This window comes from Myotis nattereri, assembly GCF_964212035.1.
Source record: "Myotis nattereri genome assembly, chromosome: 8".
Lineage (NCBI taxonomy): Eukaryota > Metazoa > Chordata > Mammalia > Chiroptera > Vespertilionidae > Myotis > Myotis nattereri.
The window spans coordinates 34,880,140-34,904,480 of record NC_138083.1 but is presented as its reverse complement, the minus strand read 5'-3'; the positions used below and the strand labels follow the sequence as shown (position 1 = coordinate 34,904,480).

The following is a 24,341-nucleotide window of genomic DNA, read 5'->3' as shown; positions in this document are numbered from 1 at the left end:
CTGGCGCCTCAGGGAGGTCACCTGGGCTTAGCATCCAAAGGCACCTTTGTCTGCAGCTGGAGGGGCCAGGCCCTGGGAGGTGACTCACGCAAAGGTGACTCAGCCGTGCAGGGGGCCACGTGGGGGCTCCTGCAGGGACCGCAGGGACCAGGAAACAGAATCAGTCCAGCAGCTCTGGTCTCCCTCATGAGCTGTGGGCCTCAGGGCTGCAGGCTCAGCACCAGGGCTCCCTGCACATCTTGTGTCATCCCCCCTCACCCCACCCTAAGTGTGGGTTCCCAGCCTGGGCTTTGAACTCAGCGGCCTGGATCCAAATTCTAACCTCATCATTCCTGTGTATTGTTGGGCAAATCACCTAACCTCTCTGTGCCTCAGTTTCCTCAACTATAGAATGAAGGTAAAAATAGTTCCTAGAAAGGAGGGTTGATTCAAGGAGTCGATGACAGGCTGTATCTACCAGTAAAGCACTTAGAACCGAGTCTGGCACTTAGTAAGCATACGATAAGTGCAGCAAGTACTACTTTTGTAGCATCGCAAAACCCAGGCTTTGGAATTAGGGTCAGAAGGATCTGGTTCGAATCCTGACCCTTCCACTTAGGAGCTGTCCAAAGGGGCTGCTCAGCATCTAACACAGTGTCCAGTATACAATAAGCACTCAGAGCAGGTTAGCTGCTCTCATCGCCACTCTGAGCGGCCACAAGACTCACCGGGATGAGGCAGACACCATCCCTGACCTTGAGGAGGTCTTGGTCAGGTGGGAAAATGGGACCGGGGCAGTGACAATCCCGTGTGGCAAATACAATAACAGGCCCTGCCTGGGGCAGGGCGAGGCTGGCAGCGGCGTGTGCCCGTGCACTGAGGGATGATAGGAGTTTGCCAGGCACACTGGGGACAGGGATGCCCCAGGAAGCGGGAAGGGCTGTTCGAAGGCCTGACTACCCGTCATGCACATTCACCACGTGCCAGGCACTCTTCTTAGTACTTTGATCGTCTCATTTAATCCTCAAACGACCTATGAGCGAGTCCTACAGTGTTCCCATTTTACAGATGAGGAGCCTGAGGCTCAGGGACAACTCTGCTCCCTCTCCATGCTCCAGGGGGCATTGGCTGAGGCCAGGTCACAGCGGCCTTGAATGCCAACCTGGGAGTTGGGATGATTTCCTTCTGGCATTGAGTGTGCCATCGAAGGGTTGTCAGCAGTGAGACATGGTCTGATGAGATCAAGGATGACGGGCTGGAGAGGATGGGATGGAGGAGAGGAGGGAGGGAGGTCAGGAAGGGGCAGGTGGGTCCTCATGAGAAATGTGGAGGGTGTGCTGGGGTGTGGGTGGAGAGGAGGAAACATGAAGATCGTGGACTAAAGCAGCAGTAACACGAGCTAACAGGCACCGAGAGCTGCTTTAGGGCCAGTCACCATCCTGAGGGCTGGTTAACCCTCAAACCTTATTATTCTCACCCCCAAGTCACTGACGAGGAGAGTCAGGGAGATTCCATGACTCACCCGAGGCCACACTGCCAGTGCTGGGATGGGATCTGAACACAGACAGCTACCTCAGGCCGCTCCTTCAACCTCAGCTCTGCCCTGGATGCAGTCAGGAGACGATGGACGTGAGAAAGGAGTCAGAGATAAAGCCTAACATGTCCCTTAGTGCCTGGCCTGGCAGGAGAAGGTGCCAGTATTTGCAGAGTGGGTGGATGGGTGGATGGGAGGATGAGAGGAGGCGAGGGAGGGAGGGAGGATGAATGAATAGATGGGAGGATGGATGGGTGGATGGAAGGATGGTCGCAGGTCATTACTAGGGGCAAACCTCAAGATGGGCTCCAACTCTGTGTCCCCCCAAATCCTCAGCCAGTTCCAAAAACTTTGTTGGCACCTCTTATAAGTGCCATATTGAGGCCATTTCCCAGAAACGAGGACGTCCATCCTGAAAGCGGGGAAGAGCCCAGAACCAGGAGGCAGGTTCCCCATCCCAACTCTGCCACCATGTGGCACTGGGCCGGCCAGGCCCCTGCCTGGCACCTGTTTCCCCGTCCGCACCACGAGCTTTGGGCATAACTGTGCTCTGAGGGGGTGTCCACGGCTGAAGTGCAGCTCACAGGGATCCTCCAGGACCAGGTCTCCTTGCTTCCTAGAATGCTGGTTCCTTTTCTCCCTGGAAAACTCCTATTCATCTTTCAAAATTCAGCTCAGATGTACTACTGTGAAGTGTCCCAAAGTCAGAGAGACAGAGACAGACAGAGACTCAGACAGACTGAGAGACAGAATGAAGGAAGAGATATTTAGAAAAATGGAGCGAGGAGGGGGAAGGGAGTAAGGAGGGGGACACAGGGAGCTCAGGGCAGAGGCGGAGGGAGGTGGTACAAGACACAGGTCAACCAGGTAAGCCTGAGACACAAAGCTACAATGACTAGGCCCCAAGTCCCCTCACCGCCCAGGAATCCCTGCCTGGAGCGCAGGAAGGCACCAGAGGCAGAGGCCAAGGTGGCCTTTGTGGGCCTGGGAACAGACTAGCCAGGAGATGCTGAAACAGACAGTTTATTGAAAGCCAGGGACTGGCCACGGTGGCCCCAGAGCTCTCTCTGAAGCAGAATCCTGTGGCCAGCCCTGCAGTCCCCACCCAGGCCGGGGCACAGCTGCAGGGCCAGAGCGCCTGGGTGGGCCTGGGCGGATAAGGGACAGCTATACAGTCACTGGCACAGGCTGAGACTGGGAGGGAAACCGAGGCAGAGTATGCAGGTCGGCAGGACTTTGGCAGTCAACAGGGAGGGGTAGTGGCCATCTCTCAGCTCAGGATGCCACCGTCAGCACAACAGCATTCTGCAAGGAGCAACGGTTCTTGGTTAGGCTCTCTGAGTCCCTGTGCCCAGCACACCTGCCCTGCCCTCCCACCTCCACCCCGGTCTCTGCATCCATGTCTGTGCCCGCCCATGACCCGAGGTTAGCACTGGACCTGGCACACAGCAGGCACTCATTAAGTGAACGAAGGAACAAATAAATGAATGATTAGTAAGTGACATCCAGCATGAGAGAGGTCACTGACTTACTGACTTTATGACTTAAAAGACCCAAGTTCAAGCGCCATTTATCCATGAACTTACTGTGTTGAACTTGGACCAGAAATTTGACCTCCCTCAGCCTTGGTTCTCATCTGAGAAATGGGTCCAAAACTCTCTGCTCTGTCTACCTCCCAGAACTGCTCCAAAACTCAAAGTTGTGCTGGGTTGAAAAAGGATTGTGAGGCTATGTCTATAGTCAACAAGAAAAGTGTCATGATTTGTTAGCCATGCCTGCCACAGGCACAGGACAAGGAGGGACAGCACATGTGTCTGCCACCCCTGGGCCAAGGGAACTGCCATCCTGTGAGTGAATCTGAGATCCCACCCTAGAGGCCACACATGGGTCTAACTGACCAGGAAAGAACTCTGATTGACTGGCAATGCCTGCCATGGGCTAGGAAGGAAGGAGCGGCAGCACTTGTGCCATCTGTTTGCCATTCCCAAGCTCAGTCATTTGGAATTCCCTGAGCAATTGGGAAAACGGTGCCTGGGCAGACCAGGTGATGAGCAGAGCACCCCCTAATGAGGTCCAAGCAAGGCTCTGCACAAACACGCGTAAGGCCCAGCTAGACCACACCTGCACGGGACACTCACCTCGATGACTTCCAGGACCGCGTGGGCAAAATCGACATTGAGAACCTTGGGCAGGGGGATACCAACATCCAGGTCCACTGTGAAGAGGAAAGGGTTGAAAGCAAAGCTATGTGGGGGGAGGGGGGCAGGGCAGGACCTGCTGACCTTCTCCCACCACTTCCCTTAAGCCAGCCATTTCTCTGCCTGGGGACTCCGTTTTTCTTATTGGCAGACTCCTACTTGTCCTACTAAACCCAAATGAAAATGCCCCTTTGCTGTACTATCATCAGTGGCCCCTCAGCAGAGCCTCCTTGAGGTTCTGTCAGCCCCTTGCACATTCGGGGCCATATATTCTAAGCACCTGCTTATATGAGCACTTCCCTCTGGATTGTGAGCTTGAGGAGAGGGCCCAGGTCAGATAGCTCTTGGGGCCCAGAGTCTGGTGGGATGTAGATGCTGGTCAGTGTTGTGTAAATGGAAATAATTGGTGCCTCAATTTCTGCATCTTAGAAATGGGCATCCACCCCTCTCCAACCTCCGTGTCTCTCAGAACAAGGAAAGAGGCAATAGATTTGGCGGACCCAAGCTCAGACACCCCTCGTGTCCGAAACGACAGCGAAGGCCACCCATACCGTTGAGCTTCGGCACGTACGCCGCCCGGACCACATCGCTGAGCCACTCTTCTAAATGGGCCACCTGCAACAGAGGTTAGGGAGGGCGGGAGGTGGCTTCACAGGGAGCCGCGCGCTCCTCCCCAGGGAGGGAAGTCCAGGGTCCAGCTGCCCCAGCCTCCCCCACGCCTGGGGACACAGCTCCTAGTGGGCACAGGCCCGTGGGGCGGAATGTCTACCAGTGACCCCTCAGGGGACTGAGTTAGGACAGCTTCACCTGGGCCCCATGAGCTTCGAAGAGCTGCCTGCCTGGAGGAGGGCTCTGTGGAGCCTGGAGGGCGGCCTGTGCCTGAGAAAGAAAGAAAGGAGAAGGTACCCAGCCCCAGTAGACTCTGTGTGGTCTGATCTCAGGTTCCTACCAACTTAAGAACCCGTAGAATGTTCTAGAACCTAGACGATCATGAGATTCCAGAACCACAGAACTCTGTGAGAAGCAAAAAACTAAGGGCTCTGTGGGGCTCTGCAATATTAGAACTTTCTGAGTTCAGGAGCCTTATTACTTGTGTGAAGTTCCAGAATTTTGAACCTTTGTGGGATTCTGGAAATTTATGACTTTGTCAGGTTCCAAGACATTGATAGGTCATGAGATTCAGATGCACTGTCCTCAGGTGATCACACACACACGCCCTGATGTTTGTCCACTCTGGCTTGGGGAAGACTCAGACTGAGGCCAGGTCAGTCACCTGGCCCATGCCTCATCCCACCTCCTGTCCAGCCCCACTAGAAGACGCTCCCCACTGCCAAGCTGCTCACCCTCGAGGAACTTACATCAAAGGGGTGGACAAAGGAAGAGGCCAGCTTGACACTGAGCCTGTTGGAGAGAAGAGAGATGTTGGGGGTCCCAGCCTCCACCCCAACACCTGCTGACAGTGCTCTGCCCCACCCCACCCCACCCCACAGCCTGCCCCACCCCTAGCTCTCCAGCATCAGAAAACAGGGTTAAGGCCCAACTCTGTCTCTATCCAGCCTTAACTCAGAGACTCAGTTTTCCCACCTGTAAAATGGACCTGAAGGGATCTAACCTCCTTCTGAGATATCATGACCACCACCTCCAACTCCGTGGTCTTGGAGCCTCAGTCTGACTCCCAGTTGTTTGACTCTGGGCGAGTGGGTGGACCTCTCTAAAGAGTGGCTCTCCATAGACTGAGCACTGGACATAGGGTGCTTGTATCCAGCAGGCACACTAAAGGCCGCAAGCCACTAGTGGATCGCAGCTGGCCAAACGCAGGTCCACAGCCAGAGCCTGGCCACAGAGCTCTATCTCCTGAAGGGCTGAGACGTGAACTGCCACCAGGAAGGGCAGACGAACTCAGGCAGCAGGCGAGGTTAGAAATGGGGCAGCAGTGGAGCCTTGCAAGGGGCATCTGTATGCAGCCTCAGGGGCATCTGTATGCAGCCTCGGGGGCATCTGTATGCAGCCTCAGGGGCATCTGTATGCAGCCTCGGGGGCATCTGTATGCAGCCTCAGGGGCATCTGTATGCAGCCTCGGGGGCATCTGTATGCAGCCTCAGGGGCATCTGTATGCAGCCTCGGGGGCATCTGTATGCAGCCTCAGGGGCATCTGTATGCAGCCTCGGGGGCATCTGTATGCAGCCTCAGGGGCATCTGTATGCAGCCTCAGGGGCCTGCAAGGGACACTCAAATGGGGTCAAGTAAGCACTGGGTGCCTATGGGCCAGAATGGGCAGATCTCAGAGACCCTGGGAAAGTTCCAAATCCAGGGAAGGGACAGAGAGGCACCCGGCCACAGGCCACAGTGAGAGCACTGAGCCTGGAGAACGGAGGCCCCGATTGCAGACCTGCTTCCAGGGACAGCCCACTGTGCCAGCCTGGGCTTTGCAAATGGTAAAGGGCCATTCCCATGAGGAAGGATTGCCATCATCACCATCACCATGAGGCCTAGTTCCCACAGGGGTGGAGAAACTAGAGAAATAACGAGTCCACCTGAATAACGAAGCGTTTTATAATATTCCAGCACCGTTATCTCTTTGGCCAGACTCTGGGGCTGATAACTCAGGAGTTTGGACTCCATATCCTGGCAGTAGGTGTATCTCCAGGGCCAGGTTCTGGGCGGGGCTGTGGAAGAAGCCTGCTCTGGACCCCACTTCTCTGAGCCCCCGGTGCCATCTGTAAAATGGGCTGACACCATCCCTGCCCCAGCAGGTGCTGGAGGCAACCAAGATGCTGGTAAATCTCCTGCAACTTAGCTGGTGCCTGATAAATGGAAGGAGGTTCCTGTAGGTCCCTTATTCTTGGTCCTAAAGACAAGGCCCAGGATCTCATGTTACCGTTCCAGAGACAGGGAGAGGTGCAGCTTGGTAGCCGAGGGAGCCAGCTGGGCATTTAAAGTCATAACCTGCAGAGGGAAAGCAGGCAGAGGTTACTCTGAATTAGAAAGAAGGAACTTGAGGACAGGTCTACCTTAGCCAACAGGTGAATCTCCACTGTTACTTCCATTAACCCTTACTGAGGCCCTACTGTGTGTTAGGATCCATGCTGGGCTATGAGGAGGTAACTTGAAGGTTCTGGTATTCGAGAACTGGAGTATTAAAACTGAAGGGGTATCTGGCCGGCCAGGTGGCTCAGGTGATTGGCGCATCACCCCAAACACCAAAAGGTTGTGGGTTCAATTCCCAGTCAGGGCACATACCTAGATTGTGGGTTTGGTCCCCAGTTGGGGCATATACAGTAGGCAAGATGTTTCTCTCTCACATTAATATCTCTCTCTCTCTCTCTCTCTCTCTCTCTCTCTCCCTCTTTCTCTCTCTCTCTCCCCACAGGTGAGGATTAAAAACCAATAACTGACCGTAATCCGTTTGTACAAGAGGAAGCTTTGGGCTTGTAGAAGCTTGGGGAGACCCTCAGACCAGCCTGCAGGGGGGCAAAGGGGGGTGTCCAATGAGGTGACACCGGAGCTGAATGTTGGAAGATGAGGCATTAGCCTAGAGAAGGAGAGAGACGGTACTGCAGGTGGTGGTGCCTGCACACACAAAGGCAGGGAGGTGGGACTGGCAGCCCTGAGTAAAAGGCAGAGGATGAGGCAGGGGGTGTGGAATGGTGCTAGGCCATGGGCAGCCAGGGCAGAGAGTGAGCAGGGGAGGGACCTGCCTCTGCCCAGATGTGTGTGGGAAAACTAGTAGAGCTGCGGTGGAGAGGAGCAGACTGGAGGTGGGGGGCCAGGAAGAAGTCAGAGAGTCACCCAAGAGATACCTGAGCACAGAGAGGATGGGGATATGGGGAATCATTCCTGAAATCCTGAGGGAGCAGACTGGACAGGCCTTGGCCCGGTCAGATGTGCGATGAGGGAGTCTAAGTGGGCACTTGGGTCTTAGCTCAGACGGTGACAATAAAGGAGAGGGGCTTCCTGCGCTGTGCCACCCTGAAATCGGGGGAAGGCAACCCCCCAGGGGCCTGGAAAGGGTCAGCCTGCTCAGAACCCAGCGCCCGGCTCCCATCCCTTAGCCACTCACCCCATTCAGCTCCAAGAGGGCTGCCGGCGTCCCTGCAGGGCGGTGGGGCAGCACGTGGATGTTAGCTGCGATGGAGACTGCGGCCTTCTTTTTCTGGAGTGTGACCGCGGGAGCTTCCCTCACCTGCAGCCTGAGCAGGAGCTGCTGGCCCGGGGGCACCTTCCCCAGGACCTGGAGAGAGGCAGGGGGCAGGGCCTGAGGCAGCTTCGATGCCCCACTGATAGAGTCAGCCAGCGACTCAACAGTCCACAAGCACCCACTGAGCACCTACCACGCACCAGGCACCATGCTGGGTGCTGAGGCTACGGACTGAACCGTGGTCTCAGCCTCCCTGAGAATGACAGTCACAGGGGAGACACCACCAACCCATGGAACAAGGGAATCAGACTCTTGTCTCACTCAGACTCAAAGTCCCCGAGGCCCACCGGGCCTGCATGATCCCTCCTCTGCCCTCCATCCATCTCACCCCCACCACCGGTCCCCTCATGCCCCCCTCTCCATCTCACCCCCACCACCGGTCCCCTCATGCCCCCCTCTCCATCTCACCCCGACCACCGGTCCCCTCATGCCCTCCATCCATCTCACCCCGACCACCGGTCCCCTCATGCCCTCCATCCATCTCACCCCGACCACCGGTCCCCTCATGCCCTCCATCCATCTCACCCCGACCACCGGTCCCCTCATGCCCTCCATCCATCTCACCCCGACCACCGGTCCCCTCATGCCCTCCATCCATCTCACCCCCACCACCGGTCCCCTCATGCCCTCCATCCATCTCACCCCCACCACCGGTCCCCTCATGCCCTCCATCCATCTCACCCCCACCACCGGTCCCCTCATGCCCTCCATCCATCTCACCCCGACCACCGGTCCCCTCATGCCCTCCATCCATCTCACCCCCACCACCGGTCCCCTCATGCCCTCCATCCATCTCACCCCCACCACCGGTCCCCTCATGCCCTCCATCCATCTCACCCCCACCACCGGTCCCCTCATGCCCTCCATCCATCTCATCCCCACCACCGGTCCCCTCATGCCCTCCATCCATCTCACCCCCACTACCGGTACCCTCATGCCCCCCTCTCCATCTCACCCCCACCACCGGTACCCTCATGCCCCCCTCTCCATCTCACCCCACCACCGGTCCCCTCATGCCCTCCATCCATCTCACCCCCACCACCGGTCCCCTCATTCTCTCATCTCCATCTCACCCCCACCACCGGTCCCCTCATGCCCTCCATCCATCTCACCCCCACCACCGGTCCCCTCATTCTCTCATCTCCATCTCACCCCCACCACCGGTCCCCTCATTCTCTCATCTCCATCTCACCCCCACCACCGGTCCCCTCATGCCCTCCATCCATCTCACCCCACCACCGGTCCCCTCATGCCCTCCATCCATCTCACCCCCACCACCGGTCCCCTCATTCTCTCATCTCCATCTCACCCCCACCACCGGTCCCCTCATGCCCTCCATCCATCTCACCCCCACCACCGGTCCCCTCATGCCCTCCATCCATCTCACCCCCACCACCGGTCCCCTCATGCCCTCCATCCATCTCACCCCCACCACCGGTCCCCTCATGCCCTCCATCCATCTCACCCCCACCACCGGTCCCCTCATGCCCCCCTCTCCATCTCACCCCCACCACCGGTCCCTTCATGCCCCCCTCTCCATCTCACCCCCACCACCGGTCTCCTCATTCTCTCATCTCCATCTCACCCCCACCACCGGTCCCCTCATGCCCCCCTCTCCATCTCACCCCACCACCGGTCCCCTCATTCTCTCATCTCCAGACTCACCAGCTACTTAGCTGTTCCTCTCACCTGACAGGCACGCACCCACCTCAGGGCCTATGCACTTGCTGTTCGTCCTGCCTGGAAATGTCTTCCCCAGACACCTGCACGGTCCCCGCCCTCACCTCCTTCAGCCTCGTGCTCCAACGGCACCCCTTCAGGGAGGCTTGCAGAGCACCCTGTTTAGGAGCACCATCCCTCGCTCCTCATCGGCTTGGACCATTCCATTCTCTCCATTCATTTGTCCAAGGTCTGTCAGCCCCATCAGAATGGCAGCTCCTGGAGCACAGGGACTTTTGTCTACTTTTCACCTTTGCCACCTCTGGATTCCCAGCACCTGGCGCAAGGCCTGGTACGTAGTAGGTGCTCAGTGAACGTTGGTTGACTGACTGACCGAATCACACAATCAGGAAATCCTGAGTGTCACCATCACGACATCATGGAATTATAGAAGCGCTGTAAACTAGAGTCACGGAAGCTTGGAGTCACTTGAATGCCAGACTCTGGGGACCAATTCCTCAAACCCAACTCCCAGAGTTGCAGGATCGGACAGACAGGGAACTACCGATTCCACCCTCATGTGCCCTCAGATTCTAAAGCCATGGACCCAGACTTGGAGCTAGGGCTCTGGGTTCTGACATGGCAAAGCTGGCAACTGGAGAACAAAGGCTCCAGGTTCCCCGGGCTGGAGGGACATGGCCCAGCTTGCTGCATCCATGGGTCCCAGCTCCTGCCACCTGCACCTCCCCCAAGTCCCTCTCCACCATTCATGACTCCTGCCCTCAGGAAGTGCTTCTGAATGTCTAGCCCCAATCTCATCCCTTGCCTGGGACTCCGAGGCCCTTTAGCTAAAGCTTCTAACCATGCTCACTAAGGCTGATTTGAACCACCCACTTCAAGGATTCACAGAGTTTTTCTGTGTCCCCAAACTCAGCTTCCCTCTCCATCCTCCCTGGCAGAAACCCAGGTCTTGTGGACATCTTCCCAACCTCTGTCAGAATCTGCTATGTAAGGACCTTGTAGTAGTATTTCAACTTCAGGATGAATTCAGATTCGCACAGCTGGAAAGTATCTGGTCCAGCCCCAGCTGGATGAACAGGAAAGCTGAGGTCAGGCCCTGCAGTTTTGTACTTATGTCCTCCCTGAATCTTCTCCTTTCTCTTCTCCCTGCCTCTCCCCCGCCCCTCCCCGTCCCGCCCCCCCCCACACACACACACACACACACAAGGCCAGTGCCCTGAATCTTCTCTCATGGGACAGAGGAGACCAAGCTAAGATGAATGAATAAAGGCAGCAGGAGGGAGGGGACTCAGCTGCCTGAAAAGAATCTTCTGTCTTCTCCTTGATAGAAAAGGAACAGCCATAGGGTAAATGCCTACTTGACTTCTGGGGCAATTAAAACCTGGTCCTTTCCACTCTGCTATCAAGAAAGGCTACAATGTTAGCCATTCACACGTTAGTGTGAATTTAGATTCAACATTCAATGACAGCTCTCTGGAGAAATGTGTTAAAAAAAAATTCTGGAGTCTGTTCAGGCTCACCAGGGAAGTGCTGCAGTGATCAAGGTCATCAGAAGGGTCACTCACCTCGGGGACCAAAGCTGTCAGGTCTGTGGTTGTCATTGGGACATTGCTGGGAACCTGGGCCCAAGACCAAATGAGAGGACATGGTGAACGCAGACACAGGACAGGGATCCCCCAGCACACACAAGGCGGTTTTGTCCACATCCTGCCCCACCTCTGCCCACCAATCACATACACATCTCTACACTCATGCTCCTTCCAGTGGCCCATGATCACTGAGTGCTCACTACATGCCAAGCACATGTCTTTGCTCGTTTCACATTTACAACAGCTCAAAGAGGTGGGCGCTCTGATTACTCTCATTTTATGAGTGGGGAACTTGAGGCTCCTCTCTAGACTCATAAGCTGGTAAGCGGCGGCACCAGGATTTGACCGGGGCAGGCTAATTCCAGAACCTTCAAACCCCTCTGCCAGAGCTCACAATCTGCAGGCCCAGGGATCTGGCGACTCCCAGACTCTTCACGCTCAGAGTCGGCCTGGCTAGGACTGCCATCTCCCTCCAGCAAGAAGACGCCTGCCGCGGAGCTCAGGAGCCTGTTCCAGTGCTCTCTGGACCCTACATGCAGGAAGTGCTCCCTAGGGCCTGAGCTGCAGGTGGAGGCAGGAGGTGGGGGAGGGCATGGGGACAGGTGGCTTAGAGCTCACTGCCTCTGGAGAGGGCTAAGGCTGAGAAAATGCCTCTGGATGCGGCTTCGAGGGGTGAGCCTTCCAGACATCTGCGAGGTGCAAGGAGCCAGATGGAAGCAGAGAGGTCTCAGAGGCTTCAAAACAAGTGTCCGCGTGACCTTGGAGTAGTCTAACCCTGCTTTTCCTCTCTCCGACTCAGATCTGCTCTTGAGAAAGCACTAGCAATGTTCGTCAGTCACACTTCAGTGTAAAATGGGCTCTTGACTCGGAAAGGGGTCCTCTGATGCCAGGATGTCACATGCCAGTTCTGAATAACTGAAAGTAACTCCCTGGAAGGAAGGACTCAGAAGTCCCATTGAGATTTAGCCAGTCGGAGGGCCATTGTCCATTAGCGATGTTTGCCACAACAAGAGTGGACATGTGCGTGTTATAAATGTGTCTCACTGTCCAATTACACAGGAAGGGGCTCGTTTAGGCTGATCAGGGATGATGTGACTGGGTCATTGGCATTTCCAGGGCTCAGCAGGGGAGGGTGCCACACTCACCAGCTCAGGGGTGATGTCTATGTCAAGGGCACCGTTGGTCTGCAGGAGCCCAAATATGGTGCTGAAGAGGTACAGAGGCACGATCACCTGGGACGTGTGGTCCTCCTTGGGAGGCACCTTGATGGGTTTGGGGGGCTTGGGGAAGTCGATGACGTCACCAGCTACACTCTTCACAACGGACTGCAGGGGGAGGAGACGGCATGGGAGGCTCTCGGGGCTGCTCACCCACGTGGCTTTGACCCAGCATCTCCTCCCCGACCCTCAGCAGTGGGCAAGGCCTTCCGACTCACATTGATGTCCAGCTCTATGTACTGGTTAGAGATGAGAGGCAGTGTGGCCAGAGTGAATTCCACAGACCCAAGAGGCCTCAAGGGCACCAGGCCTGCGTGGGGAGAGGAGGAGGGAGGAAGACCCCATGAGCCAAGCCCCCCAAAATAACAGGCCCGACTTCCATTTCCTGAGCGCATAGCGCTCTACTAAGTGTTTGCCTGGGCACCGCCGTCATCCTCATTATACAGATAAAATCTCAGGCTTGGACAGAAGTCACCAGCCCAGGGCCACAGAAACCACGCCAGGACTCCCGTTCCCCAGAGCTGGTGCCACTGGCCACACTGCGGCCCTGCCTCTCTCACCTGCCGCCACGTACAGACACATCTGCCCCAGCTTTCCTGGCCTTACCCTGGCCACACCTGTTTACACTTGTCAAAGCCCATCTGTGCACACAAAAGGCATCGGTCCATGTCTCCATAGGCTCAAGGAGACAGGTGGCCGCTGTGGCTGTGGGCCTTGGGTTTCTTACTTGAGCTCCCTGGGCCTGTCATCTTGTCTGTCCAGATAATAATAGTATCTGCCTCATGTTTCTGACCATGCTGGACACCACAGGTGCCTGAAGCCCCCAGCAGAGGAAGAGCTAGGGGGGCTATGAGTCCCCCATCCTGCTGGACCAGCCTCAGCCCACACCCCCATGAGGGCTCCTCAAAGTTGCGGCCTCACCCGCCTGAGGAGGAAGTGGAAGGTCCCAGAATCCTGCCCCTTCCTCTTGCCATGGTACCGCCACCCTTTCAGGTAATGGGAGGGGGTAGAAGGTGCCAAGGAGAGGGTTGGGCCCCAACTTACTCAGCACAGCCCCGAGGAGCTCATTCACCACGCTCAGCACACTGTCCACCACGGGGCACAGCTGTGTCCAGAGGAGACGGGTGTTACAGGGAAATAAGAGTGGGGCCCAGCCTGGCACAGGGGACCGCTGCATTTTCTATGCATGTTTTGCCATAACATCTGCTATCCCAGGGACCAAGGCAAGGCAGAATGTAAAGGGTGGGGGGACACGCGGAGGCAGGGGAGGGGCTGGAGCTTGACGTGTTGGGAGGGTGGAGTGGGTGATGGGGAGGGCCAGTTACATGGGCCCCTCAGAAAACCCCGAAGGATGCTGGGGGAACAGGGAGACATACTTCAGAGGCCAGTCAGGGTGTGTGGACCAGGCCCTGCCCTGAGGGGGCAAAGGCAGCTGTTCCCTCTGAGGTCTCAGGTCCCTGCTGTCTTCCAGCTGGACCCCGGGAGACCTAGCCCATGGACCCCCAAGAAGATTCCACCACCCTCCAACCAGAGAGCCAGGCTCGGGCCAGGCTCTACATACACCACATTCACTGCATAAAGTTAGGACTCAGAGGTCTGGGGATGGATGGTGCCAGCGTGTTTCTGAAAACCCCTGTGCTGTGCGAACAGGGAGCAGGTGGTTCGGCTTGCAGAATCCCGAGTCTGCGAATCACAGAACCCGAGTCCACCTGAGCAGGAACCTCAGGTGACACAGCCCAGCCCCTTCATTCCACATCTGTGGCCGGAGAAGAATGGCGGACTGCCCAAGGTCACAGCTGTTCTCAAGGGGACGGGAGGGCTACCTCTTCATTTAAACCCTGGGACCTCAACCTCCAGGGCCCCTGGAGTCAGGCATGTCACAGAACTGCGAGGACATCCAAGGGGCTATGATGGGTGGGGGAGCCGCCCCGTGGCGCCAGCCGTGCGACCTGCGGGAAGGAGGTACCGTGCGGCCAGGGTGACTGATTGCACAAGAGATGCCAGAAATCGGATCGTTAGAAGAAATCTCCAATCTCTAAATGCCAGCAATTAGCTCTTGTTTTTAAAGCCACTCTGAGTCACACATATCCTGTGTTGCAGCCAGTGTCCCAGAGACCCTAGTGAGGGGTCACGGTTTAAGTGCAGCCCCCCTTGTCGAAATCCACCGGAGATGGGCCTGGTTGGGGTCCTTGCTGCTGGGAGCTTCCCTTCTCCCCCTGAGCTACTTTCCGATTGGCTCCTCCAAGTCCAGGGCAGTTTTGCCAACCTCAGCGCCCATCCCTGGCTCCCTCCACAGGTGCCCTTCACAAGGACTCACAAGAGAGGTGCTGCCAGGGCTGGGCTTCAGGGGGCCGGACTGCCCCATGCTGGCTGTGTGAGCCCAGCAGCCCTGCCTGCTGTGGCCTCAATGTAATGGGCCTTCGGCCAGACCACCTTTTCCCAAGTGTGGCTCGTGTCCCCTAGAAGCCAGGATGGCTGGGGCCGGCCATGGGCAAGCATCCGGGAGCTAGTGTAGCTATAATGTGTTTCTCTTATGAAGTATTGATATACATGTCTGTAATTTTCTGAACATATATGCCAAGCGCAGGGCTCAGTTGAAAAGTCACTGAGCGACCCAAGTTTAATTCAAAGCGAGTTTAAAGCAAAGTTTAAAGGCAATAATAATACAGGTGGCAAAGACAGAGCAGGGGATAAGAAAGGGACATGAGGCCCTGACCAGTTTGGCTCAGTGGATAGAGCATCGGCCTGCGGACTGAAAGGTCCCAGGTTTGATTCCGGTCAAGGTCATGTACATGTGGGCACATCCCCAGTGGGAGGTGTGCAGGAGGCAGCTGATTGATGTTTCTAACTCTCTATCCCTCTCCCTTCCTCTCTGTAAAAAAATCAATAGAATATTTTTTTTTTTTTTAAAGAAAGGGACATGAATTTGGGAGCAGGAGAGTCAGGCCCTCTGAAGCTATAAATTTAGGATTCAGAGGTCTGGGGACGGATTGTGCCAGTTCCTCCCCCGCCCCCCTCACCCCCCATACACACAGAGACTCACAGGCGGCACTTGAGCAGGTGTGGGCGGGCAGGATGGATTACCTGGTGGGCGTGGAAGGGACGAACAGCCTAATCCTGCCTGGCGCCCAGATTTACGCAAAGCCAGGGGAGGAGGGGCCCCGCCGGGCACAGGGGCACGCCTGGCCCGCGGCCCCCACACTCACCAGTCCCGGCAGCACCTTGAAGAGTGTCTGTTCCGCGAGCCCCAGGAGCGGTGTGGGCAGCAGCCTGGGAGAGCGAGAAGCCCGAGAGTGTGGCCATCACACGGGACAGTGCCAACCTGGGCCACGGGCAGGGCGCTGGCTGGGACTTTGGAGATGGGGTTTAGATCTTGGCTCTGCCTCACCATGAGGCCCAGGGGAGGATTTCCGTTTCCCCGTTTGCACAGTGCCTGCCTCGCAGAGCTGTTGCTGCCAAGATTAAATATGAGTGTCTACGCATCAGGTACACAGTCTGCTCAATAAACATCGGTTCCTTTTGTCTCCTCCAGCATTTGTACATAAGGTGACATTTGAACCTAGAGCAGCACCCGGCTTCGAGTGCGGATTCAATAAATATTTGTTAAATGAATGAGTGTTTGAGGAAGGAAGGAAGGAAGGAAGGAAGGAAGGAAGGAAGGAAGGAAGGAAGGAAGGAAGGAGAGGGTGGTCTGTGGATGAGAAGGTCTGTTTAAAGATTATAGGGGCACAGAGGGAGGGGTGACAACCACAGAACCACAACCACAGGACACCAGCACCACCCTGGGCTCCCTTCCCTCCAAGGCCCCCATAGCCCACTGGAGCAGCCGGAAGCCAATGGGATTTTAGGACCCCAAAGACCCTCTCTGGAATCCCCTTATTAGGTCCCTTCTGGAGACAGGAGCAACCCTGGCCCACCCGACTCCTGGGAGCTAAGACAGAGCTGTCTGATTACCCATCGCTGCTCAGGGCCACCCAACAAAGACGGGGTGGGGTGTGCGATTAGGCCTGGCATGTAGACACTAATGGGGAGACACGAAGTGTGAGGCCGGGGAGGAGGCAGGTGCCCCCGAGGGTGGGTGCAGAGCCCTGGGAAAGCCTGGGACCTAATTCCAGAGACCAGCCCACCTCCCTCCCTGCCTCAATCTGGTGTGTGACCTTGGGCACGCCCCTCGCCCTCCCTGGGCCTCAGCTGTCTCCGGGAGTGATTATTCCACACAGTGTCGGGAGGGCCACTGCGCCTCAACGGCTGTGGCAAGAGACAAATGTGAAGTGCCAGAGCCTTCCAGGTCATCAAACACAGGTCCTCCTTATACAGATGGGGACAATGAGGCCCAGGCTGGGGAGGGGGTTGCCCTGAGGGTCACACAGCAGGTCAGGGATAGAGCTGGATCTCTGGGGTGAGGACAGCAGGCGCTGAGACGCTGGCAGATCGGATGGAGGGGACCGCAGAAGGCCCTGCTCCATGTGGGAGAGGGGACAGCAGGATCTCAGGGCCAGAGAAGGGGGACACCCAGGGGTGGGTGGTTCAAGCTGTGGGCTGAGCCGGGGTCCCTGTCCGCGGAGGGACTCGTGGTGGGGGGGAAGGGTGGGGGCAGGAAGGCTGGCGGCTGGGTGAGCTCAGGCTCCGGAGAGATCCAGAGATGCCAGTGCGCATGGGCGCAGCCTGCGGACTCACCCTGAGAGCAGGGTGATGTGGCCCAGGAGCGTGCTGCAGCGCTTGAGGATGAGGATGGGCGTGCCCCGCGAGCTCATGCCCACGGCCACACGCGACGACACGTTCACCTCGGCGGCCAGCTGCAGGAGGCCCCCCAGGGTCCTGCGAGACGGGATGCTGGGGGTGTGGCCAGGCCTCTAGGCCCCCACCCACTAGGGTCCTCCTTAACCACGCCCACCCCGGCTCGGACCCTGATGAGCGAAGTGGGTGGCCTTGCAAGTGACCTGGTCCCCTTGTCCTCCTCTCACCCCCGCCTTCCTGTAGGTCCCCCATCTTGCACATCCCCCATCTCTTCAGTGAGCTCCGAACAATGGGGTAGGGTCTCCAGGGAGCATGAAGGGGCAGCCCCTGGGGGTCAGTGGGATGGAGGTCCATGGGGAGGGGTAATGGGTGGGATCCAAGAAGGGAACAGTAGTGTAGGAGTCTCTTGGAAAGGAGCTAGAGTGGGGAAAATAGGGGGCACTGGAGTGGGTATGGGGGGCAGTAGGAGAGGGATCCCCAGTGGGCAGTGGCATGGGGTGGGGAGCGATAGGGTAGAGGTTCCCAGGGGCACACTCACCCGGAGCCTTCCAGGCCCACCTTGGTGTGCAGGCTCAGCTGCACCCCAAACCCCGGCAGCAGCTTCAGCGACACCTGTGGCAGTGTGAGCTCCTCGACCTTCAGCCTGGGATGGAATCGGGGGGAGGGCCCCCCGTGCCAGCCTCTCAGTGCCTGGGGCACCCCAGACCAGGAGGGGCCTACAGGCCCTCTTACGTGTGTCTCCCACCCCACTCCTAAGCCATAAATCCAAATGTGGGCCCAGCCACCTGGGCTTCAGTTTCTTCATCTATGGCGCGGGACAATAGCACTGGTGCCCGCCTCATAGGGATGTCGCAGGCAGTGAGCTAATGTAGGTGCCAAGGCTGGCACAGCACATGCCCAGCAAATGCAGCATCATCATCATCGTCGGAGGCTCCGTGAATTAAAGGGTTCTCTTCACCCTCCATGGCCTCAGTCCCGGCTCCGTCGCTGGCCTGGATCTTTGTCCCTCCACTCCCATACCCTGGGTCACAGCGTGCAACCCAAGTGGGTTCCCAAACACAGCTCCCACAGTTCATAGTTCTCTGTCCTCTCGGACTTTGCCCAGATTGTTCCTGCTCTCTGACTCTTCTCTTGACTCTCCTTCCATTCCACCTCCCCCTTCGCTTAGCTGACCTCTCGACTCTGCCGGTTTCAGCTGGGCATCCCCTCCTCCAGGAAGCCCCCCTCCCTGCATCTCTGACTCAGGCAAACGCCCTCCTCGGCACCAGTCTCCACGTGCTTCCTGGGCTGCCTCCATCACAAGATCACAAGATGCTTACAAGATCATCATTGTTGGGCTCTGCCTCCTACTGGGGACTCTTTGAGACAAGGGCTATGTCTGTTTCATGTTTGAAGCCTCAGGTCCACACCCAAGGGGGATTCTACAGTTGGGAGTGGGGGGGCGGGGGGGGAGGGAAGAGGACTAGATCTATTAATAATAAAAAATAGTTAATATTTATTGAGCATTTAGTGTATGGAAACCTCTATTTAGCTCCTTGACACACATTAATTCACTTTCCTGGCAATGACCCCATGCAAAGCTGGTCTAGTGCAGCCAATAGAAGGCAACAGTTCAAGTCCCAGCTCTACTCCTAACTGACTGTGTGACCTTGGGCAAATCGCATTGTTGCTGTGTGCCTCAGTTTCCTCATCTGTAAAATGGGGATATTGACAATACCGACCACAGTGACACACAGTAGTCCTCAAGCAACATCCATGTCAGCCCTTACCGCTCCCTTTCTAGACATTTGCTGTTTGGGGAGGTGCACATCCATTCCCTCTTCTTCCCCCAGCGACCCGTTTCCTCCTGCACAGCGACTCTTCCCCATACCTGCCTCCTGGCCTTCCGCCTTCAGTCTGGGGGCTGTCCTTTGACCTTCCCGTGATTCACTACCAGCCCTGGGCTGGTTCCCCCCTGCTTTGGGCAGGCAGTGTGGGCTGTGATTAAACACCCAGATCCGGTCCCCACCCCCCGCCCCCACTGCCACACTCCCCAGCTGGGTGAGCTTGAACAGGTCCTTTCACTGCCCAGGCCCTCGATCTCCTTACCTGTTAAATGCGATTGATAACAGTCCTACCTCTGGATTCCGTGGGATAATTCATTTACAGTGATTAGCACAGTGCCAGGCACCAGAAAACCCTGGCTAGGTGGTCTTAAGTTATAAACATTACTTATTATGTGATTTCATTCATTCAAAAGTATTTTTAGCATTAATTATGTGTGAAGCACTATTTCTGATACTGAGGGCATAGCAATAATCAAGTCAGGCAAAAGTCCGCCTTTCCTGGGGTATAAATCCAGCAGGGGAGACAGGAAAAACCAGTGAAATATATGGGGTGCAAGGGAGCAATAGGTTCCCCGGAGAACTTGAAGGAAAGAAGGGGACAATGAAGGGCTAGGCAGGGCCGGGCTGTTCAGAGCAGACGCCTGAAGAAGAGAGAGGGAGCCATGCAGGGGCCTGGACTAGCCCAGAGGACTGAGCAACTTGCCCAGGTCACACAGTGAGTAACTGGATTCGACCCCAGAGCTGGAACACTCAACCCCAGGGGCTTGCTGCCCTTCCTGTCTGGCCTGACGTGCCGTAGACTCTTTATTTTCCTACTCGGGTCCTGGGACTCCCTACTCGGGGCTCCCCGTATCACCCCCACTGCCTGCCAATAAATTAAAGAAACACAATCTCTCCTCTATTCCCTGAACGAAAGAAAAGACCAGCCTCACTGGAGGCTACACAGTAGGTGGGCCGTCAGGAAGCCATGCTGCGGTGACTCACCCGGACAGCTCCTCCACAACACCAAACACCCCTCCGTAGCCCAGCAGGCCGCCTCCTCCAAGCAGCCCTCCGGAGCCCAGGAGGCCCTGGTTCACTGATGTGACCGACCCCAGCACATTCTGCAGGATGGGCCCCCCGACCAGCGAGTTCTGGATGGCTGCAGAGAGGGTGGGGAGAGATAGGTTCCTTTTACAAATGGGGAAACCAGGGCCCAGAGAGGGGCAGAGACTTGCCCAAAGTCACACAGCAAATCAGATTTGGTGCCAATAGTACGACTAGGGCTCCTGACCCTGGGCCCCCTGGTAGGAGGACAGAGCAAAGAAGGGAGCACACAGCCACCAGGGCTTGATCAAGATGGAGAAGGCAACCTCTGCTCCTCCTGGGCACCCCTAGCCTGACTGTGTGCAGACTGTGAGCAGGGCAGGACAGAGGGACCACCTTGTGGAGGTTGGGGCAGGTGGGGGGGCCTCCCTGAAGCATTTTCTATTCAGGACTGCTCTACTGCCCATGAGACTGTCACCCTGGGCAGTGGGAACACAAAATGCTCCCACGCCCCAGCAACGTGGGACGGCCAGCACCCTCCCCTTGACCGCCTCAACCCCACTCGTCCGCGTCCCTGAGGCTGATGCAGCCCCACAGGGCCTCAGGCCAGATCAGCCAGGCCCCCTCTCAGAAGAAAGTGAGCTAACCACTCAGAGTCTGCGAGCAAACCTTTAGGTCCCTGAATTCTCTCAGCAGTTGAGAACCGCAACCTGTTCCCTCTGTTCCTGAAAGCGGACGCTCCAAGCACAAGGATGGGGTCATTTGCACTGCCGCTGCACCCCTCACAACTGTCATTGCGGGCTCACCTTTGCCAAGTTCATCCTTGTCAATCCGAGCGAGTGTGCCCACCGTCTCAAGCAGCCCCTGGCATGGAGTCGCCAGACCCCAGAGCAGGAGCAGGGACCACATGCCCAACGTTGTCGGCAGCACACCTGGCAGGGGCAGAAGCAGGAACTCTGAGGCCCTCCTCATGCCCAAGCCTTTCCCCTCCCTGTGCCCCACCACCAACCTGGTGCCCTTCCGCTGGCCGGGCACAGTTCAAGGCCAGCTTCACTCCCAGAAAAGCCCTCTCCGTCCAAACGCAAACCGCGCTAACATGTGCACCCACCGTACAGCCTCAGTGCACGCTACAGTCCTCAGGGCGCTTTCCAGCCTCTGCCTCACAGGATCTCATTTCAGAGATGGGGAAACTGAGGTCACAGAGCTAATGAGTGACAGGGCCAGAATCTGAGCCCAAGTCTATGTGACTTAAAATGTCTCCTTTCTCTCCCCTCCTGCCTCCATCCCGAATGATGTCAAAGGAAGAAATGGGATGGGAAATGAGAGCCTGGCTAGCTTTCTAGTTTCCTAGAGGAGCGTTACTCTTTATGGAGTTCCATACCTGCCCCTCAGTCACCTACCTTCCGTCCCCATGTCGCCCCCCCCTAAACCCCACTCCCTGCTGCTCTTGCGATAGAACACAGGCTCCTTCCCAGTACCCACCAGGTCCCTGCCTGCCTCTTAGACCTCCTTGGTCTTCAACATGACAAGCTCCTTCCCACCCCAGGGCCTTTGCACAGGCTGTTCCCTCTCAGAGGAAGGCTCTTCCTCTGATTCTGTGCATGGCTGACTCCTCACCCTTCAGGTTCCGAATGCATGTCACCCCCTTAACCTTGTCTGAAGAGGCCCCTCTGTCACTGAGCCTCGCCCTGAATGTTTGTTTTTAGGCGCTTATCACAATTTGTAGCTAAGCTTGGTGCTTGTGCCCTTGTTTGCCTTGTAAGCTCCCAGAGGGCAGGATGTGTCCGGGCCTCCAGGCATGGTTGTGTGCTGGAGACGGTGCCTGTTGAGGGGCGAGAGGGACGAAATCCAGCCCCACCTCACTTGCCCAGAGTTTGCCCTGGCGCCATTTGCACAGAGGTTCATAGGGACACATCAGGGCCAGCAGGCATCTCGGCAGTGTCTGCCTGCTTCCCCAGGACTAGTCCCATCGTGGCGCTCTGTAAGCTCACAGAAGGGAAGATTCCCACCATGGGAAGCCAGGTGGCTCAGAGAAAAATGGGTGCCCTTCAGCCCTCCCGTCCCTGCCTTTGCCCCTCTCTAGGCCCCAGTATTCCCATCAGTAAAATGGGCTTTACCTCCAGGTACCCCAGGGCCCTCCTATGGTGAATTCTCTCTGTGCCTGCTATTCAGCTGGGACACCAGGCTGGTCAGAGGGTCAATGGGTGGGGAGCTGCACAAGGACAGGGCTGTCACAGGCTGCCTTACCCGCTCCTGCAGCTCCACGAAGGGTGGGTGGGGTCCCCAGCCTCCTGTCAGCTCCTCTACCCTCTCAGGCCTGGGGGAGGCCCTTATATGCCCACAAGGGCTCTGGAGACACAAAGGGGCACAGCCGCCAGGAACCCGTCAATGTGTCATGTCAGAAGCAAATTGCGGTTTTCCCTGCGGGCCCGGCTAAGCCTTCCTTCTGGAGGAGTGAGAAAGGGGAGCTGGGGAGCTGGGGTTGGTGCCCTGGGGCTGCAGAGGCACCATCCTCCCCCAAGAGCTGGGGGGTGAACATTCAGCCCACTATAGGGTCTCCCCTCAGGGTCCCAAGGGCCATCCTGTGGCACACAGTCTACCCTGCCTCCCCACCTACCCCAGCTAAGGCCAGGGAGGGAAGGAAAGAGCTTAAGGCTGCTGGGTTTCCTGCCCCTTTGCTGCCCCTACCCCAGGCCTGGCCTAGAGATGGCCCTGGGGCCTGGAGAGAGGAACTCTGGACCAACTAGGGGAGAGGCACCAGCCCCCTTCCTCTTCCATCCCCAAGGCCGAGTGTTCCCCAAGCTCCAGAGAAAGCTGCTCTGTTCCCTTCCTGAGGCTGGTGCAGATGATGGTGGAGAGAAATTCATTCATTCTGCAGCAAGCATTTATAGAGCTCCTACTGTTTGCTAGGTGCCAGGGATACCACTGTAAACAAAAGGGACAAATCCCTGCACTGGAGGAGATGACCAGTAACAATACAACACAATTAAAAATTGTTCTATGCCCTAGGTGGTTTGGCTCAGTGGATAGAGCATCGGCCTAAGGACTGAGGGGTCCTGGGTTCAATTCCAGTCAAGGGCACATGCCTGGGTTGTGGGCTCGATCCCCAGTAGGAGGTGTGCAGGAGGCAGCCAATCAATGATTCTCTCTCATCATTGATGTTTCTATCTCTCTCTCCCTCTCGCTTCTTCTCTGAAATCAATAAAAATAGATTAAAAATAATTTTTTACTAGTAGCCACCTTTTTTTAAAGGTAAAAAAACAACACATCAAGTAAATTAATTTTAGTAATATAGCTTATTTAACCCAAAATATTATTTAACATTTAATCAATATAGAACTACCAATGTGATAATCTACTTTTTTTTCTCTCATGCTAAGTCTGTGAAATCACTGACAGGGCAGCAAATGTGGACTTGCCACATTTCAAGCGCTCAGTTGCCTCGTATGGGCACTGACCATGGCATTGGACAACACAGCTCTGGAGGGGAAGATAAGCACATGAAACCGTACATCAGAGGCTGGTGACAGAAATAAAGTAGGGAGGGTGCAGTTCTCACGAAGTGGTCAGGGGAGGCCTCAGATTGGAGCAGGAGGAGAGGGAATGGGCCAGGCAGCTGCTGGGGGAAAGCCGGACAGCAGTACCAAGGCTCTGAGGCCATGTGTCCAGGAACCCTGGGGGGGGCCTGTGTGGTGGAGGGGAGTGCGGGACATGGAATCAAGGAAGTGACAGGCCCTGCAGGTTACTGTTCAGACTTACAGACTTCAGCTGTTATTGGCAATTCTTCTGCAGGTACTGGCTCGGGTATCCCCTCCTCCAGGAAGCCCTCCTCATCCCCACGCTGGCTGTGATCCCACAGCCCTCTGGGATTTTCTCTCCCTGTGACATGCCAGGCTGTAACGGTGTTTCTGGGTGTCTGTGGGCCCTTCTCCTGCCTGGTGAGACGGGGAGGTGCCATGGCATCAGCCTGGTCCACCTCCGAACCTCGGAACCCCTAACCATGCACCGCTCATCCCAATGACTTTAGAAACCGAGTCAGGTTACTAAACCCACATACATTTTTTTTTAAATAAATTTTAATTAAAACATAAAGCACATACAGAGAAGGGCCCTGATCACAAGTGTACAGCGGGACGAACTTTCACAGCCCGAGCCCTCCAGAACCGCCTGGTGTCCCCCCAAGTCACTGTCCACCAAGGGTCGCCATTGCCCCGGCCGCTCACACAGCAGGCGAGCCCAGGACGCTCCTGAGGGTCACAGAATGGAGCGGCACCTACGGGCCCTCCTGTGTGTGCTTCCCTCACACTCACTGTCCATGAAATTCATTCGCGTGTGTGGGATAATGACTCGTTCTTCG

At 56.6% G+C, this 24,341-nt stretch overlaps 1 protein-coding gene across 1 annotated transcript; it reads right to left on the bottom strand.

Moving 5' to 3' along the window:
- Positions 1-2,788: 2,788 nt before the first annotated feature.
- On the bottom strand, positions 2,789-21,397 carry BPIFB3 (BPI fold containing family B member 3; the record flags this gene model as incomplete). Its single annotated transcript, XM_081097715.1, has 16 exons — positions 2,789-2,818; positions 3,652-3,728; positions 4,263-4,326; positions 5,070-5,112; positions 6,590-6,657; positions 7,772-7,942; positions 11,155-11,208; positions 12,324-12,503; positions 12,614-12,705; positions 13,440-13,500; positions 15,602-15,665; positions 17,073-17,213; positions 17,671-17,775; positions 19,943-20,099; positions 20,791-20,916; positions 21,385-21,397. The coding sequence occupies 16 exons, from the start codon at positions 21,395-21,397 to the stop codon at positions 2,789-2,791; spliced, it is 1,446 nt and encodes a 481-aa protein (XP_080953841.1).
- Between the last annotated feature and the right edge of the window lie 2,944 nt (positions 21,398-24,341).